This window comes from Hyla sarda, chromosome 5 (genome assembly GCF_029499605.1).
Source record: "Hyla sarda isolate aHylSar1 chromosome 5, aHylSar1.hap1, whole genome shotgun sequence".
In the NCBI taxonomy this organism is placed as follows: Eukaryota; Metazoa; Chordata; class Amphibia; order Anura; family Hylidae; genus Hyla; species Hyla sarda.
The window spans coordinates 297,164,395-297,183,666 of NC_079193.1; the positions used below are offsets into that span (position 1 = coordinate 297,164,395).

Below are 19,272 nucleotides of genomic sequence, written 5' to 3' on the forward strand. Positions count from 1 at the left end.
TTTCCTCTGTGCTTTACCATAGGTCTATAGTGTCCTCTGTGCTGCTCACTGATCTTAATCTGTTATAGAGTTCTATGTTCCTGTTATGTTTCTGGTTTGTGACCGATGGTTTATTAGTATGTGTTTTTAAACCCAGCTGTCGATCCACAGTTTAGGGTGGATGGGCAAGTAGGCAGGGAGAGCAGTTTTAGGGTCAGTTTAGGGCTCACTCTCCATGTCCCCTGGCGGTTCCCGAACAAGTATCCTTCAGACCCTTAAATACAATAATACTGCTTATCTTGTACCAAAAAGTAAAACTAACCATACTATAACCTGCCACTGTACCATCACCGGAGTTATGCTTTGGAAATGTACAATATGCCCTGCAGATAAACAATGATCACAACAAGTCCAATTCTATTTACTAGAAAATTGCAGATTTTAGATTTTTTTTCCTGATCATATCTACTAGAAAAGGTTAATTATTTGTGATAATGGCACTAAATGTTATTTGGTGAGTTCTGGATAAGAAATATAGAGAACACGCATCTACTGCATATCACATGCTTGCAGACAAACCATAAATTGGGTAATTCTCATGTACTTCTTTACAGATCGCAGGCATACTGCTATAAGTCACTTGGTTTTATTTTGGCATACAATGCTGAAGTCTGTGAGCCCCGTGTCGGCTGCTAATCCTTCCTCAGTGTAACCACATTAAGGACCTCTGGGACAGGAAGCCATGCCAAATTAGGTTTCCTTGGGGACAGACAACCTGTATTTTCGATCCTTTGGGCGAGCACCAGCCTCATTATCCATCAGAGAACAACACAGCAACGCAAAATTCATCTGTATCTCTAAGGCCCGCCAGAGACGGCGGATTTATCCCCTTGGCGACATCAGCAGATTAGTTTTAGATTCCTGCCTACAAAATACTTCAAATTGATTTAGGTTTTTAGTTTTGGAAGACATCAGAATTGCCTTCACTTACTGTATCTAATGACATACGTTGCATAATGTTCTGAGCCTGCTGTCCTTCAGGCACATTTAAAAAAAAAAAAAAAAAAAAAAGGATTTGTGGACTCCTGGGAAAAAAAGAAATCGTGCATTGTCATTTCTATGAGCAGCCACTGCTCCATGGATTATGGATTTTTCAGGGCCTTTTCATTAGAGACCACAGGTCCTCTTTAAAGGAAAACTGTCACCCATTCACCCAGACTGAACCTAATACGCCTCCAGTGCACAATTCAGTGTAGATAGTAGAGGATTCTTCAGAGGGACCAGGCGCCGAACTGCCGGTATATATTAGTCTAAGACCCCGCATCGGTCTCTTGTTCAACCACACTATATCCCGATTTATTGGGTTTAATGTGGGTTAACAGGATGACCGTTTTCCTTTAACCCCTTAAGGACCACAGGTTTTTCTGTTCTCATAACCTTTTAAAAATCATAACCCTTTACATTTTGCACCTACAAATCCATATAATGGCTTATTTCTTGTGCCACCAATTCTACTTTGCAGTGACATATATCATTTTACCCAAAAATCGACGCCAAAACGGGAAAAAAATCATTGTGCGATGAAATTGAAGAAAGTAACTTTTGGGGGCTTCCGTTTCTACACAGTACATTTTTCAGTAAAAATGACATCTAATCTTTATTCTGTAGGTCCATACGATTAAAATGATACCCTACTTATATAGGTTTGATTTTTTCGTACTTCTGGAAAAAATCATAACTACATGCAGGAAAATGTATACGTTTAAAATTGTCATCTTCTGACCCCTATAACTTTTTATTTTTCTGCGTATGGGGCGGTATGAGGGCTCATTCTTTGCGCCGTGATCTGAAGTTTTTAATCGGTACCATTTTTGTATTGATCAGACTTTTTGATCGCTTTTTATTCATTTTTTCATGATATAAAAAAAGTGACCAAAAATACGCTATTTTGGACTTTGGAATTTTTTTTGCACATAAGCCATTGACCCTGTGGTTTAATTATTGATATTTTTTATAGTTTGGACATTTACCGTACGCTCGCGGCGATACCACATATGTTTATATTTATTTCTATTTACATGTTTTTTTTTAAATGGTAAAAGGGGGGTGATTTGGACTTTTATTAGGGAAAGGGTTAAATCACATTTATTAACTTTTTTTTTTTACACTTTTTTTTTTGCAATGTTATAACCCCTATAGGGGGCTATAACATTGCATACACTGATTGCCAGCAATGTTCCCTGCAAAGCCATAGCTTTGCATTGATCAGTGTTATCGGCGGTCGATTGCTCAAGCCTGAATCTCAGGCTTGGAGCAATCAATCACTGATCGGACGTGCCGGAGGAAGGTGAGTGACCCTCCGCTCGCGTCCTATCTGATCGGGACACCGTATTTTCCCTGCGGTTGTCCCGATCAGCCCCACTGAGCAGCCGGGAAGGTTTTACGTTTGTTTTAGACAAAGTTGAACGCCACGTTTAAAAGGGTTAATAGTGTGCTGCACCGCGATCGTTGCCGCGCGCTATTAGCCCCGGGTCCCGGCTTCAGTTACATGCCAAAACCGACCCGATATGACCCAAAACCGCCTGCAATTTATAACGCGGGAACCGGCCACGGACATAAATATACGCCCATGGTCGTTAAGGAGTTAAAAGGGGATCTCAAGAAGTCATGGTTCCTGTTTATAACTGAAGCCACAACATAAGGCTGGCCTCGCAGCATGACACATACTACTGGCATTCATTGCAGCCCAGTGTCTTACAAAGTGGTCTGCCATGCAGAGCTATTCTTCTTGTTAAATCTGTCAATCTTTGATGGAAGTGCCCAAATAGATGTAAACAGTTTTCGGCTGCATATACATCATATTTGGGGCATACGGCACACGGGGCCAGCGGGAGTTTGCAAACCGGCCACTGCCGTTTACTCACCAGACACAAGCCATACTCCATTCATTTCAATGACCACGAAAAAAAGCTAGTGACTTCCTGTTGGATCATTTTTGGACCAAATATGTTTCTGTTACCAGACTGAAAATAGAGGTCTGCCGGGGTACAGCTGGAGTTCGGCAGCAGCCATGTTTTTAATTCTCCCGCCAGATACGGCTGCTGTATGCCCCAAACGTGAATGCAGACTTACATATATTTAAAAATAGCGATACATACAAAAAAATAATACAATTAGCATGAGTAGCTTACCTGTTTATTTCCACTGATCATAAGCTAAAGTGATATCCAATTTTTCCTTGTTGCAGTTGTCAGACACAATCCTAACAGCATAGTGGCCATAATGTTATAAGACTGTTTCTCCTCCATAGGATTACTGTACAAGGCCTTGTGTAAAGACTATATTACTCAGACTGTAAATAACCAGAGGATGACCTGTACAGACATGCTGAGCAGCAAAACATGCTGGGAAATCTCAGCACTCAGCAGTGCCAATTTATGGACAATCATACAGAGTTTTTCCATAGATCCACATCCCCTCTCTCTACAGCCATATAGTTAAAGGATAAAATTCTCTCTGCCTGCAGCCATCAGTACGGGGATCTCCCATTGATCTCAATGATCACTCCATCGTCAGCAAGCTTCCAAGCACCCCCTGGTGGTGCTTGACAAAAATAAAAAGTCATTTTGACAAATTTTTATTATGTTGCTAAACTGATCTCGTAAGTCAGGTAGAATGGTCAGTACATGGGTTGAAATGCAAGGTCTCATAGGTTTGTAATACAGTTTGAAAAGTAAAACAAAAATAGTGTTACTTCTCATCTGGCAATTGCTGTCAGCCATATGTCGTAATGAAGTCCAGAGTTCAGACAAAATGGACATGCTGCATAGCACATCCATAGAGAAATGGAGGGCGATGGGATAAGAGTCATCTTCAAAAAAGCAATTCACTACTTCACATCAAGCAACAGAAATCGGCAGAAAGTTTATTTACCTGCATGTTCTCCTTGCTGACTCTCCAAAGTTTCTGATTTTTGTTCTGGGGAAAAAAATTACTTTTATGAAAATCTGGGCAAATACAACACTGCATCAATAACAAAAAGCACATCTTTATATCTTAGTTCTATTAGAACACTTCTGTAGTATCGCCAACTTCCCACATTAAAAGGGGTATTCCAGGAAAAAAAATGTATATATCAACTGGCTCCAGAAAGTTAAACAGATTTGTAAATTACTTCTATTAAAAAAATCTTAATCCTACTAATAATTATCAGCTGCTGAAGTTGAGTTGTTGTTTTCTGTCTGGCAACAGTGCTCTCTGCTGACATCTCTGCTTGTCTTGGGAACTGCATAGAGTAGAAGAGGTTTGCTATGCGGATTTGCTTCTACTCTGGACAGTTCCCAAGACACGTGTCATCAGAGAGCACTTAGACAGAAAAGAACAACTCAACTTCAGCAGATCATAAGTACTGAAAGGATTAAGATTTTTTAATAGAAGTAATTTACAAATCTGTTTAACTTTCTGGAGCAGGTTGATTATATATAAGTTTTTTCCTAGATAACCCCTTTAAAATGCAGAATGCCTGTGTTCTTGTCTTTTCTGCCTCATGTACACAATGGAAAAGGAACTGCTCTGCGTGGTCTAAAAATACTGAACAAAGTAAGGTGTATAGAGAATTTACTAGTTTATTTAGTATGCAGCTTGAAAATTAAGAGGGAAAAAAAAGAAAACCGGTGGAATAAAACCAATAGAAAAGATCACTAGCACACAAGGTTAGGAATATGGAAAGTTGAAGTTAAAGAAGTTGTATGGTTTGGGCAAAACCTTTTTAATTTTAAAGATACCCCCAAACAATGCCATACTGCTCATCTGTCAGCCCCAAGTTCCATATATACAGAGCATGTCTACTTTTAGGTTATGTTCATGCATGCAGTGCCATTTTACCATATTATATATATTTAAATACATATTTGTGAATCTACTTATAAGAAATGTCGCTGGCAGCAAACAATGGGCACTAAATCAGCTCCAAATTGGTTGCTTTTGTGCTAGATCAGTCACTGTTTTAGAACCTAAAACACACACACACACTCTGGAGGATCCCTTACTATTCTAACAGGCCAGTCCAACCCTGCCACCATTTTTACAATCTCCTGAAGTAAAGCAGATAGCAATTTTTAGTAAGTGTACTAGCACCATATTTGTCACGTCATACAACCATTTAATACATTTCCAACACCACAAATTAAAGGAGTAGAAAAATTGTCCACCTACAACACCCTTGATAAACTCCCACCTATATCCTTAAAGGGGTACTCCGCACCACTAGACATCTTATCCCCTATCCAAAGGATAGGGGATAAGATGTCAGATCCCGGGATCTCGGCTTCTGCACCCACCTGTACGGCTTCCACCTCCCACCGGCAACGCTGGAGGCTCTGGATCCCGACCACAATGGCGGAAGAGCATGACGTCACACCCGCCCCCTTCATGCAAGTCTATGGGAAGTCTGTCACACCCCCACCCATAGACTTGCATTGAGGGGGCGGGGCGTGAGGTCACATGGGGCGGAGTCGTGACGTCACGCTCGTCTGCCATTGTGGTCTAGATCCGAGGCCTCCAGCGTTGCCGGTGTGAGGTGAAAGCCGTACAGGTGGGTGCAGCAGCGGGACCCCGGCAATCTGACATCTTATCCCCATCCCCTAGATGTCTAGGGGTGAGGAGTACCCCTTTAAAGGGGTCATCCAGGAATAGAAAAACTAATTTCTTTAAAAAATGGCTCCCCATCTGTCTCAAGGTTGGGTGTGGTTCTGCAGCTCAGTTCCATTGAAGTGAATGAAGCCAAGTTGTAATACCACATGCAACCTGGGGACAGATGCGGAGCTGTTTTTTGAAAGAAATTAGCTGTTTTTTTGTTTTTTTATCTGCATAACAGTTTTAAAGCAGCAGACACAGAGATGACCCACTGACCAGGATATAAAAGTGCGCAGAACACCTTTGTGTAAGAGATGACCAATTCCAAAAATGACATACCTTGCGCCCTTTCACTTGGCTTGTCGTCCACAACTGGATTTTCTGCAAAAACAAATAAAAAGTTTTAAAAGAGACATTTTAAAGATGAAAGTAGTAGCCAAAATATATCAACATGTGTAAAAGAAAAAGTGTCTGATTTTGCCCATAACAACCAATCACAGCTCAGCTTTCATATCTTAACAAGCTATTTCGAAGTGAAAGTTAAACCGTGATTGGTTGTTATGAGCAAAACCTGTTTTGGTTTTAGGCAGATTGATAAATCTGGTCCATTGTGTTTCTTTTCTACACTGGGCTATAGCTGCACACAGCGATTATCATATAGATTCCAGCTATTATTATTATTAAGCATTTCAACTGGTAGGAACATCCGAAATATATACATATATATTATATATGTACACTTATTTTACTATACTTCCATAAAAAGGAAAATGTGTGGAGTCTGACAGACCATTCAGACAAATAATTGGTAACACTAACTGGTAAGTAAGGCTAGGTTCACACTGCACTTGTGTTAACGCTCAACATATATGTTTTAAAGAACAAAAACGTATATGTCAACAGATGCTAAAACTAGATTATGCTGTATTCAATACAGAAAAAATGTGAAACGCAGTCTGAACATGGCCTAACAAAACTATCGGGACCTAAAGTTCATATGGACAAAATTGGTACAGGCATTGAGATTCTGAGACACTTCGATATACTGTGATACACTCAGGCATTTTAAAATAATCATAGTCTAAAACTACCACCAGGACCCAACAATCCCTTTCATATATATATATATATATATATATATATATATATATATATATATATGTATGTATAGGGCTGGATAGGCTGTATTACACATCAGGCATGCGCAGTGGTTCCCACAGCCACCAGAGCCAGAAAGGCTGAGCGGGCCGGGCACAGAAGTAATGGAGTGAGGTGGGAAAACCACTTTAAACAATCTAAGACTTGAATTGCATCAAACATTATTTCCGCTTGTAGTATTCGATCAGTATTTTTAGCCAAAACCAGGAGTGGGTCAAAAACGCACACAAAAAAGAAAGTTTTAGCTTTAAAGCGGACCAGTCAAAAGAATTCCAGCAGCACACCCCCAAGAAATGTGGTAAAACTCAGTGATGCTTTATTGACCCATTGTCACTTTTGACTGGATTTATCGGTCTGTGACTGGGACTGTACTTGCCTGCCTGCACCCCGGAACTACATGCTACTAACTTTTAGGGTTGTGCTGCCTACCTATTGGATTGGTACAATGCTGACCAAATACTGTGTGTGCAAGAGGCCTTAAAGTAACATTTTACCCTTACCAGGTATTTCATTCTGTTCTACTTCAACGTGCTCATGAGCTAAAAGAAAAAGCAAACCGTATTGCAGCAGGGGAATCAATACAAAGCAACGTAAGCAATGGTGAAAAGGAATTAATGAGGGTCTGCTGGAAGAGATGAGAGAGGGTGGGGTCATTTGTGAGGGTCTGGCAGGAGTTTGGAGGCATTAGAGAGGATGGGAGGTGGGTGGTGAGGCTGGAGGCATTTGGGGGGGGAGGGGTCTGGAAGCACTTGAAAGGGAGGGTTAGGTTGGATGCATTGTGTGGGGGGGGGCAGGCTGGAGGCATTGCGTGTGGGAGAGGCTAAAGGCCTCGCGTGTGGAAGAGGCTGGAGGCATTGCGTGTGGAAGAGGCTGGAGGCATTGCGCGTGTGTGTGTGTGTGTGTGTGTGCTTGACAGGCTGGAGACATTTGGGGGAAGGCTGGAGGTATTGTGTGTGGGAGAGGCTAAAGGCCTCGCGTGTGGAAGAGGCTGGAGGCATTGCGTGTGGAAAAGGCTGGAGGCATTGCGTGTGCGTGTGTGTGCGCTTGACAGGCTGGAGACATTTGGGGGAAGGCTGGAGGTATTGTATGTGTGTGCAGGAGGTTTGAAGCATTTGTGGGGATAAGGGAAGAATAATGCTGGAAAAGTGTGGAGCCTAATAACTTTGTGTTGCAGGCTTTGCAGGAAAGTATTGTGGCTGGAAGAAATAGTCATGATGGCCACGGCCAGATGGAGAATAAAAGGGAAAGTAAACAACTCTGATCAGAGAAGACATTATCTGTGTTGTTGTAATATATATATATATATATATATATATATATACACACACACACATATATATATATGCACACACACACACACACACACATATACACATACACACACAATTGTGCAGTGCTTCTTTTTAGCTGTTTTTTTATCTTATGTCGAAAATTATTCGGTAGGGGTACTCTGCAAATGTTTTTTTTCCCCCAGAGGGGCACCCCAAGCAGAAAAAGGTTGGGTAACAATGCTATATAGGAATACCCCTCTACCGCCCTTTTTCAGTATATTGAGATTTTTGGGGACGAGCACAGAGAGGTCGGCATCAATACTTACGACTCGCCGGCTCCTCATTTTGAGCTTCTGCAAAAGAAAAAAAAAAAAAGACATATTCAATGCATGTGTAAGGTGACATACGGCACTTATTCCAAAACAAAACAAAAAATATTGCTGGCCTATAGTCAAGCTAGGACAACAAAATCTCAATACCCAGCACCCCCACCCATCAGCTGTTCGCCAGAGCTGCGATATCCACAATACACAGTGAAGCAGGGTGTAGGCAGAAAGTTCAGTACATTGTGTGGTGGCTATCCTCAGGCCGATCAGCTGTCTTGCAGGGCTGCTGCGGCTGGATCAGGTAAGTATAAGTCAGCATCATCTACTAATTGGCCCATTTAAGCCACACCTATTTGTGGGGATATTAATCCCAATTGTCAATCGAGACACAAAGGGGGACATTTGTTCACAAGTTCTGAAGGCATTTTTTTTCTTCTTTAATTTTGCTTACGTGCTACATATTTATCATACTTATCATATCATACTATCACAGGGGGGTGGATACATGGAGTATATAAGCAAAACAAAAAAGTCGCAGCCGAGACTTTTGTGAGACGTTAAATTTGCTTACGTACAGGAATTTTGTACTCCAGGTCAGACCTGGAGCAGATTTGCCACTTTTTGTAAGGGGTTTGAGACTTTTTTTTGCCTACGTGCGACTTTCGCACATCATAAACACCTGACCACTGCGAAGTGAAAAGTGAAATTTACTTAGGTCAGGCTGTTTGTAACTTTTTGCTTACCCACAAAAGTCGCACAAAAAAGTGCTTAGGCGCATGTGCAACTTTTTGTGCGCCCGGAGTAAGCTCTAAAGTAAAGGCTCTAAATACCTTGATAAATGTCCCCCAGAGTGTTTAATAGGTGCCTAAATCACATTGAAAATACGGCACAAGTCGTAAAAGTTTGTAGCACAAATAGTTGGCAGCTTTATGTATGCATGGATTCCGTCACCTAGATTACAAACTCTGATCATGGCTGACACCTATTATAGCCCAGTGCCTTAAATCTGCCACCAAATTTGACATATGACCGACGGATAAAATGACAGTCTTCGTACACCCCCCTCCACAGTGTTCACCAATCTGCCTCGTTGAATCTAGAGCATGTGAAAACGGTCTGCTTTTACTGTGTAGGGCCTGTGTGTGAACAGATACCTGTCATTTCAAGTGGTCAGAGAATAAGTGATATGTCTACAATGCTAATGAAGAATTACTAGGTTCAGCAATGTTCCTTTATGTATAATTCATAGGTTTGACACCAGTTTTTTTTTTTTTACTGCGGGGCACACCTACCCCCCCCCCCCCCCCCTGTTGTCCCTGTGGATAGCAATGTGCACAGACTCCAGAAGTGTGCACTAATTTATCCCCCCCCCCCAATGGATAGCAGTGTGCACCTATTTATTCCCACCACCACCACCCCCCCATGGATAGCAGTGTGCACTAATTTATTCCCCCCCCCCCTATGGATAGCAGTGTGCACTTATTTATTCCCCCCCCCCCCCCCCCCCATGGATAGCAGTGTGCACTAATTTATTCCCCCCCCCCCCCCCATGGATAGCAGTGTGCACTAATTTATTCCCCCCCCCCCCCCCCCCATGGATAGCAGTGTGCACCTATTTATTCCCACCACCACCCCCCCCCCCCCCCATGGATAGCAGTGTGCACTAATTTATTCCCCCCCCCCTATGGATAGCAGTGTGCACTTATTTATTCCCCCCACCGTCCCCATGGATAGCAGTGTGCACTAATTCCCCCCCCCCTATGGATAGCAATGTGCACCTAACCTACTCCCCCAAGGATAGCCATGTGCACTTATTAACCCTACATGATAGCAATGTGTCTGTCCCCTCCCTAATGTCCCCTTATTGTTCACTTATTAACCTTATTTATTTGCCGACATATCGAGTTTTCACTTTGTAACTTGCACAAAATCCACAGAACATGCATTTCTAAATGAATTGCTTACTAAGGAATTGTACTTACACTACACATTATATATTGGAACACTAAGGGGCTGGCTCATATGAAAGCATCATGTTTATTACACTGACTAAAGCAATTCTTACCATTAACCTCTTCTCCGCCACCAGTGACAATTTCCTCTGTAATTAGAAAGTAAAGAAAAAAAAAATCTTATTGAAAGAGAAATATAACAAGTAGGATTGCTGAAACAACACATAGTAGTATGTAATGCCCTGATCTCATTACTAAGACAAGTTATAATAATAAGCGCAAAGACAAAAATCACAACTCAACACTTTAACAAAGCTAATTGAAACTTGGCATGGATTCCTGCAAGGTCGGCATGAAGAAAGCAGACCGTCTAAACAAGTGACTATTCCATCATCCGCACAGTGATGAGAGTCATAATAAAGCATCAGGATTATTGTAGATGTACATCAGTGTCACAGGACTACTACATGATTAAAAGTCACATACAGGGAGGTGATATCAGCAAAGTGCTCTGTGTTCCAAAAAGAAAAGAATTTCCTCTGTAATATTCAGCAGCTAATAAGTACTGGAAGGATTAAGATTTTTTAATAGAAGTAATTTACAAATCCATTTAACTTTCTGCCACCAGTTAGTTAAAAATAAAAAAAATGTTTTCCACTGGAGTACCCCTTTAACCCCTTAAGGACTGAGCCCTTTTTCACCTTAAGGACTCGGCCATTTTTTGCAATTCTGACCACATTTTTCTAACTTTGAAGCTCTCTGCTTGTAAGGAAAATGGATATTCCAAATAATTATTTTTTTTATTCACATATACAATATGTCTACTTTATGTTTGCATCATAAAGTTGACATGTTTTTGACTTTTGGAAGACACCAGAGGGCTTCAAAGTTCAGCAGCAATTTTCCAATTTTTCACAAAATTTTGAAACTCGCTTTTTTTTCAGGGACCAGTTCAGGTTTGAAGTGGATTTGAAGGGTCTTCATATTAGAAATACCCCATAAAAGACCCCATTATAAAAACTGCACCCCACAAAGTATTCAAAATGACATTCAGTCAGCGTTTTAACCCTTTAGGTGTTTCACAGGAATAGCAGCAAAGTGAAGGAGAAAATTCAAAATCTTCATTTTTTTACACTCTCATGTTCTTGTAGACCCAATTTTTGCAAGGGGTAAAAGGAGAAAATGTTTACTTCTATTTGAAACTAAATTTCTCTCGAGTAAGCACATACCTCATATGTCTATGTTAATTGTTCAGCGGGCGCAGTAGAGGGCTCAGAAGGGAAGGAGCGACAAATGGTTTTTGGGGGGCATGTCACCTTTAGGAAGCCCCTATGGTGCCAGAACAGCAAAGAAAAACACATGGCATACCATTTTGGAAACTAGACCCCTCGGGGAACGTAACAAGGGGTAAAGTGAACCTTAATACCCCACAGGTGATTCACGACTTTTGCATATGTAAAAATAAATAAAAAAATTCCCTAAAATGCTTGGTTTCCCTAAAGTTTTACATTTTTAAAAAGGGTAATAGCAGAAAATACCCCCCAAAATTTGAAGCCCAATTTCTCCCGATTCAGAAAACACCCCATATGGGGATGAAAGGTGCTCTGCTAGAGCACTACAGGTCTCAGAAGAGAAGGAGTCACATTTGGCTTTTTGAAAGCAAATTTTGCTCTGAGGGCATGCCGCATTTAGGAAGCCCCTATGGTGCCAGAACAGCAAAAAAAAAAAAAAAAAACACATGGCGTACCATTTTGGAAACTAGACCCTTCGGGGAACGTAACAAGGGGTTAAGTGAACCTTTATACCCTACAGGTGTTTCACGACTTTTGCATATGTAAAATAAAAAAAAAATGTTTTACCTAAAATGCTTATTTTCCCAAAAATTTTACATTTTTAAAAAGGGTAAAAGCAGAAAATACCCCCCAAAATTTGTAACACAATTTCTCCCGAGTACGGCGATACCCCATATGTGACCCTAAACTGTTTCCTTGAAATACGACAGGACTCCAAAGTGATAGCGCCATGCGCATTTGAGGCCTAAATTAGGGACTTGCATAGGGGTGGACATAGGGGTACTCTATGCCAGTGATTCCCAAACAGGGTGCCTCCAGCTGTTGTAAAACTCCCAGCATGCCTGGACAGTCAGTGGCTGTCTGGTAATACTGGGAGTAGTTGTTTTGCAAAGGGGAGGGGGGCTGTGTAGGGGTATGTGTATATGTAGTGTTTTTTACTTTTTATTACATTTTTTGTTAGTGTAGTGTTTTTAGGGTACAGTCACACGGGCGGGGGTACACAGTAGTTTCTCGCTGGCAGTTTGAGCTGCGGCAGAAAATTTGCCGCAGCTCAAACTTGCAGCCAGATACTTACTGTAAATCTCCGCCCATGTGAGTGTACCCTGTACGTTCACATTGGGGGGGGGAGAAAATACAGCTGTTGCAAAACTACAACTCCCAGCATGTACGGTCTATCAGTGCATGCTGGGAGTTGTAGTTTTGCAACAGCTGGAGGCACACTGGTTGTGAAACACCGAGTTTGGTAACAAACTCAGTGTTTTGCAACCAGTGTGCCTTAAGCTGTTGCAAAAGCTACAACACCCAGCATGTACGGACAGCGGAAGGGCATGCTGGGTCTTGTAGTTATGCAACAGCTGGAGGCATACTACTTTGGCTGAGGATGCTGGGGATTGTAGTTATGCAACAGCTGGAGACACACTGGTTTGCTACTTAACTCAGTGTGCCTTCAGCTGTTGCAAAACTACAACTCTCAGCAGTCACCGACAGCCAACGGGCATGCTGGGAGTTGTAGTTATGCAACCAGCAGTTGCAACCACTACAACTCCCAGCATGCACTTTAGCTGTTTGTGCAAGCTGGGAGTTGTAGTTACACAACAGCTGAAGGTACACTTTTCCATAGAAAAAATGTGCCTCCAGCTGTTGCAAAACTATAAGTCCCCAGCATGCCCATAAGGGCTTGCTGGAAGTTGTGGTGGTCTGCCTCCTGCTGTTGCATAACTACAGCTCCCAGCATGCCCTTTTTTGCAGGAGGCTGTCACTCACCTCCAACGATCCACGCCGCATCAAGTCAGTCCCCTCGTCGTCACCGCTGCTGCTCCTGGGGCCCCGATCCCAACATTGACGCCAGGGATCGGGGTCCCCAGCTCCCGGGGTGCATGTCCCCGCACCAGCTCACGTCCTCCGGAAGAGGGGCGGAGCGGGTTGCGGGAGTGACACCCGCAGCAGGCGCCCTGATTGGTCGGCCGGGAAACCAGTGCCACCTCACCCCTGCTGGCTATGCCTGTTCGGGGCCGTCAGAGACCGGAAAATAGGGCTGATCGGAGTTGTCAGCAACAGCCCCCGATCAGCCTAAAGGATAGGAGTGAGGTCGCAAAGCTGCAATCTACTCCTATCCCCCTGCCATTACTCAGAACGGAGTTCTGACCAATGGCAGCTCAGGACAGGGGGTTGCCATGGCAACCCCCGCCGTTCTGCCCGCCCCTGGATGTCGAGGGGCTCTGGAAAGAAGATGGAGGCCGTACCTGCAGGAGAAGATGCCTGGGGACCTGGGATCTTCGCTGGAGCCTGCAGGATCCTGATCAGGTAGGGAATCAACAGTGGGGGGGGGGGGGGGGGGGGGGGGGATTGAAAGTGAAAGTAAATCGATCTTTACTGTGGCAACCACTAGGGGGGCCAAACTGCAACTCCTAGCATGCCCAGAGAGCCAAAGGCTGTCTGGGCATGCTGGGAGTTGTAGTTTTGCAACATCTAGAGGGTCACAGTTTGGAGACCACTGTTACAGTGGTGCCCAAACAGTAGCCCTCCAGATGTTGCCAAACTACAACTCTCAGCATGCCTCGACTGCCCAGGCATGCTGGGAGTTGTAGTTCTGTAACATCTGTCCCTTCAGATTTAGCAATTTTCATGACATTTTTGAAAATTGTTGCTCTACTTTGAAGTCCTCTAATTTTTTCAAAACGCAAAAATATGTCCATTTTATGATGCCAACATAAAGTGGACATTTTGTGTTTGTGAAGAAAAATAAAATTTATTTGGAATATCCATTTTCCTTACAATTAGAGAGCTTCAAAGTTAGAAAAATGCTAAATTTTCTAAATTTTCATGAAATTTTGGGATTTTTCACCAAAAAAGGATGCAATTAACGCCGAAAATTTACCACCAAAATAAAGTAGAATATGTCACGAAAAAACAATCTCAGAATCAGAATATTCGGTAAAAGCGTTTTCGCGTTATTAATTTGTAAAGTGACGGTGGTCATAATTGCGAAAAAGGGCTCAGTCCTTAAGGTGAAAAAGGGCTGCGTCCTTAAGGGGTTAAGGACTCGGAAAAGGGGCCGTTTGAGTACCTCCCGCATCCTTAAGGGGTTAAAGTCTGCTGTGCTGTTCTATATAATTAAAAGACAAGCTAGAATTGTATAGGGAATGCAAATCCACTACACCAGGTAGACTTGGGGATATAATATATATCATTTTTGTTTTTTTAAGCTTTAAAAGTATAGAGGTTGTAGGCTTATATTTTACAAAATAAAAAGTTACCCGTTGTTTCTGTAGGATATTCCTCTGTTTGTTCCGGCACAATTTCCTCATCTGGTTCTGGAACATCTAGAAAGCACAAGAGAATAGAATGTTAATAAAACATAACAGAAGAGCTTTACTATTCCTTATATCTTGTAGTGGACAAATGTCTACAATTGTTTCACTGTACAGACTAGAGCCCTTCTCCGGGATTGGGATCCGGTGGGTGGGAATGAGGTTGTTGTGGGCAGAAGCAGGCAGTCTCAGAACTTAGAGGGAGTGCCACAAACCGATGGAATGGCTCACGGGGGGCTGATGGAATGGCTCACGGGGGGGCTGATGGAATGGCTCACGGGGGGGCTGATGGAATGGCTCACGGGGGGGGCTGATGGAATGGCTCACGGGGGGGCTGATGGAATGGCTCACGGGGGGCTGATGGAATGGCTCACGGGGGGGCTGATGGAATGGCTCACGGGGGGGCTGATGGAATGGCTCACGGGGGGGCTGATGGAATGGCTCACGGGGGGGGGGTCTGATGGAATGGCTCACGGGGGGGGGGTCTGATGGAATGGCTCACGGGGGGGGGGGGGTCTGATGGAATGGCTCACGGGGGGGTGGTGGTTGCTGATGGAATGGCTCACGGGGGGGCTGATGGAATGGCTCACAGGGGGGGCTGATGGAATGGCTCACGGGGGGGCTGATGGAATGGCTCCCAGGGGGGCTGATGGAATGGCTCACAGGGGGGGCTGATGGAATGGCTCACGGGGGGGCTGATGGAATGGCTCACAGGGGGGGCTGATGGAATGGCTCACGGGGGGGCTGATGGAATGGCTCACGGGGGGGCTGATGGAATGGCTCACAGAGGGGGCTGATGGAATGGCTCACGGGGGGGGGGCTGATGGAATGGCTCACGGGGGGGCTGATGGAATGGCTCACGGGGTACTATTTCTTAAAGCTGTGAAAAAATGTTTGCAGGAGCGTGAAGTATTGGTCAGAAATGGTCAGGGCTCTAGTACAGACTAAGTTTTTAAGGTGTCTACATATAATAAAAGCGTCCAAACCTTGTAATTCAGCTGGCTCTTCCTCTTCTAGCTCTGTCTGAGTATATTCATTAACTGAAAGCAAAACAGAAATATATAATAGTGTACACAAAATAATGATCTGCAACGGCAATGTAAAGCTTATGGCTAATTCAATTACTGCCAATAGGATTGTGTAATGTTTATGAAGAAAACAATACTGACATCTTGTGGTGCACTCCTAATATTCTACCATAAAATTCTGCCACATAAAAAAGGGGCTTACGTGATCCCAGTGACATTACTTTACATCAATGTACACAAAATTAACTAATAAGTGACTTCTAATGGATAAGATCCTGGTGAATTAAACAGATACTAAACCATTTCCATCTGAAGGGCTGAATATAGTGTTAGTCAATGGATAACAGAAAATTCTGAAAAATATCTGTTGGCCTTTGGCTGTCCGGGCATGATGGGAGTTGTAGTTTTTCAACTGCTGGAGGCACACTGGTTGGAAAACACGGTCGAAGAGACAAATCAAAACTATTCATAGGTCAGGGTCTGATCTTTCAGACAATGACCAATCGCTAGCTGGAGTGAGGAGAAGTGCATGCTAAACCACGTGACTATGAGTCGGTAACATAATGCAAGTCCTTGTACCATAGACAGAGGGGGGAAGCATTTAATATCATGTGATTCGCTCCCAGATAGTTTTAGTGATCGGTCTTGGTCAAAACAAACCCCAATTGATTGAGACTTTTGACATGTCTCTAGGACATATCAAAAGTTTTTGCTAATGCTGGTACAATTTAAGTGAATAAGATAATAGTTTTCCAGGAATAAACATTGATGGCCGACCCTTATGAGTGGTTGGTTAATCTTTAAAATTAACCAAAATATAAGGGGACAAACTGCAGTGAAAACTCATGTACTGACAAGTCGATCAGCTGATAGATATCAGACTAGCTGAGGTTATATTCTGCAGCAGGTCTATTCCCACTATACATATTTGATGCGCAGGATTTGAAGCTGAGTTCAGTCATTTAGGTGCACCCAGCTGCAGATTTCAATGTAAACTAAAAGACGGAACTCAGCTTCAAATCCTGCACATCAAATATGTATACGTGTGAACAGACCCTAAAGGGGTTATTCAGTTTTTTACAAAGGTACCCCCTATCCACAGGAAAGTGGGTAAGTGTATGAATACAGGGAGTCTAACCTCTGACACTTCCCCCTGCAATCTCAATAACAGGCCCTGACTCTCACCACTGAAGACATACTCCTGACAGCCCACTCAGTGAACTCTCTGGCAAAAAAAAAAGACACCCCCAGAATAGGGGATATGTTTTTGACAGCTAGAAAACCCCTTTAATCCCTGCCATGTTTACATCCCCCCCTCTTTTTTGTATGTTTTTTTTACATTTTCTATTTATTTGATTTAAATACCGTAGCTACAATTCTTCTCATAAAAATATCCTAGGAAGCCCAATGGAAAGGTAACCACTTACTCTATTGAAGTCTATAGGAACTATTGCTGCTCTTCTATCTGCCTACGTGAGGTTGTAAACAGGATGAAAATCCAGTCTATTACTTTTTCATCTCATTGAGGTCATTTTTATTTCATTATAATTATTATTTATTTTTTAACTTGCTCATAAAATACCTTCATCGTATGACTCCGTTCCATCCTCTGACGGCTCTTCTCCCGTCAAAACAGGTTCTTCATGAGTTTCATATTCCTCCCGATTTTCTGGCTCTTCGGCCTCATCCTGGGGATCTTGTTCCTCTGTTGCTATCTCTGCTTCGTAGTCTTCATCTGCTACCGGTTCTGGTGTTTCTTCTGCCTCTTCAGCAGCAAACGGCTCTGCCTCAAACTCTACATCTACAGGCTCTTCTATTTCTGTGTTCGGAGCATTCAGAAATTCAGTTTCTGTCTCCTCTACCTCTTGTTCATATACTGGCTCCGGTTCTTGATGTTCTTCCACTTCGTGTTCATCATTGTGCGTGAATGTTTCTTCCTCCACATCATCAGTAGTAGCAGCAGGTTCATGTGCCAAAACCTGCTCAGTAACTTCATCAATGACTTCCTCTTCAGCTGCGGGTTCTTCTTCAACATCCACTTGTTCCTCTACTACTTGTTCTTCTATCGCTGGTTCTTCCTCCGGCTCTTTTATTTCTAAGAGTATTACAACAGTAAATAAAGGGTTTATTTCATGTCTGGCAACAGTCACAGAACGGAAACTATTGCTAGGCATTTTAGGAAAATATGACTGACAGGGATCTTTTAAAAGCACCACTTTAAAGAATGTCTCTTAATGGTATACAGTGGTCCCTCAACATACGATGGTAAACCATTCCAAATGGACCATCGTTTGTTGAAACCATCGTATGTTGAGGGATCCGTGCAATGTAAAGTATAGGACAGCGGTCTACAACCTGCGGACCTCCAGATGTTGCAAAACTACAACTCCCAGCATGCCCGGACAGCCAACGGCTGTCCGGGCATAGTGGGAGTTGTAGTTTTGCAACATCTGGAGGTCCGCAGGTTGAAGACCATTGGCATTGGAGGTTATACTCACGTGTCCCTGCCGCTACGGACCGTCACCGCTGCCCTGGATGTTGCCTTCCATCGCTGTCGCCGTGTCCCCGACGCTCCGGCAAGGCCTCTGCTTCCCCGGCATCCCCGCTCTCCGTCGCCGCCATCACGTTGTTACGCACGCCGCTCCTATTGTATGACGGGACGGCGTGCGCAGCAACATGATGACGACGATCGAGAGCGCCGACGATGCAGGGGATCCCGAAGATGAGGCACCGGAGCCCCGAGGACAGGTAAGTGATCATCAGTGGACCACACGGGGCACCGTAAATGGCTATCCGGTGGCAGCTGAAGCAGTCTGCGCTGCCGGATAGCAGTTTATGCGATGGCCCCGATGTACAAAAGCATCGTATGTTGATGCTGCCTTCAACATGCGATGGCCACTGAGAGGCCATCGTATGTTGAAATTATCGCATGTCGGGGCCATCGTAGGTTGGGGGGTTATTGTATTGATACGTTTAGTGAGGGGTCCTAGAGGTCAGACCCCCACCAATCATGAGATTGAAAGGGCTGGTGTACTGCTGTGTGCCCTTCTGATTTATTTTCCTGTACAGCACCTTCCAGGCCACCTAACCAGCTGTGTGGAGATTTCAGCTGGCCCATATGGGGCAAGGGGCCACTGCACAGAGGGAAAGCCGACACTGGGATGCAGAGCTTAAGCAGTGGTGAATTCCCATTCATTTTCATGATTGGTGGGGGTCCCTGAGGTAAGACTGCCATGGATCAAAATTGTATGGCATACACCCTATTGATGGGAATACCCCTAAAACTCCATTGGACATAAATAACACAAAAACATGTTGCCC

At 43.5% G+C, this 19,272-nt stretch overlaps 1 protein-coding gene across 5 annotated transcripts in view; it reads right to left on the reverse strand.

Moving 5' to 3' along the window:
- ASPH (aspartate beta-hydroxylase) overlaps positions 1-19,272 on the reverse strand; it is a 193,660-nt gene that overhangs the window by 85,307 nt on the left and 89,081 nt on the right. For 4 of the 5 annotated variants that reach the window (XM_056522027.1, XM_056522024.1, XM_056522026.1 and 1 more), the window contains 8 exons: positions 17,534-18,046; positions 15,910-15,963; positions 14,870-14,935; positions 10,434-10,469; positions 8,369-8,395; positions 7,272-7,310; positions 5,953-5,994; positions 3,913-3,957 (listed from right to left, as the gene is read on the reverse strand). In XM_056522027.1, the coding sequence (XP_056378002.1) occupies positions 3,913-3,957; positions 5,953-5,994; positions 7,272-7,310; positions 8,369-8,395; positions 10,434-10,469; positions 14,870-14,935; positions 15,910-15,963; positions 17,534-18,046 (822 nt within the window). The remainder of the gene's footprint in view (positions 1-3,912; positions 3,958-5,952; positions 5,995-7,271; positions 7,311-8,368; positions 8,396-10,433; positions 10,470-14,869; positions 14,936-15,909; positions 15,964-17,533; positions 18,047-19,272) is intronic. The other variant, XM_056522025.1, reaches the window with a different exon arrangement.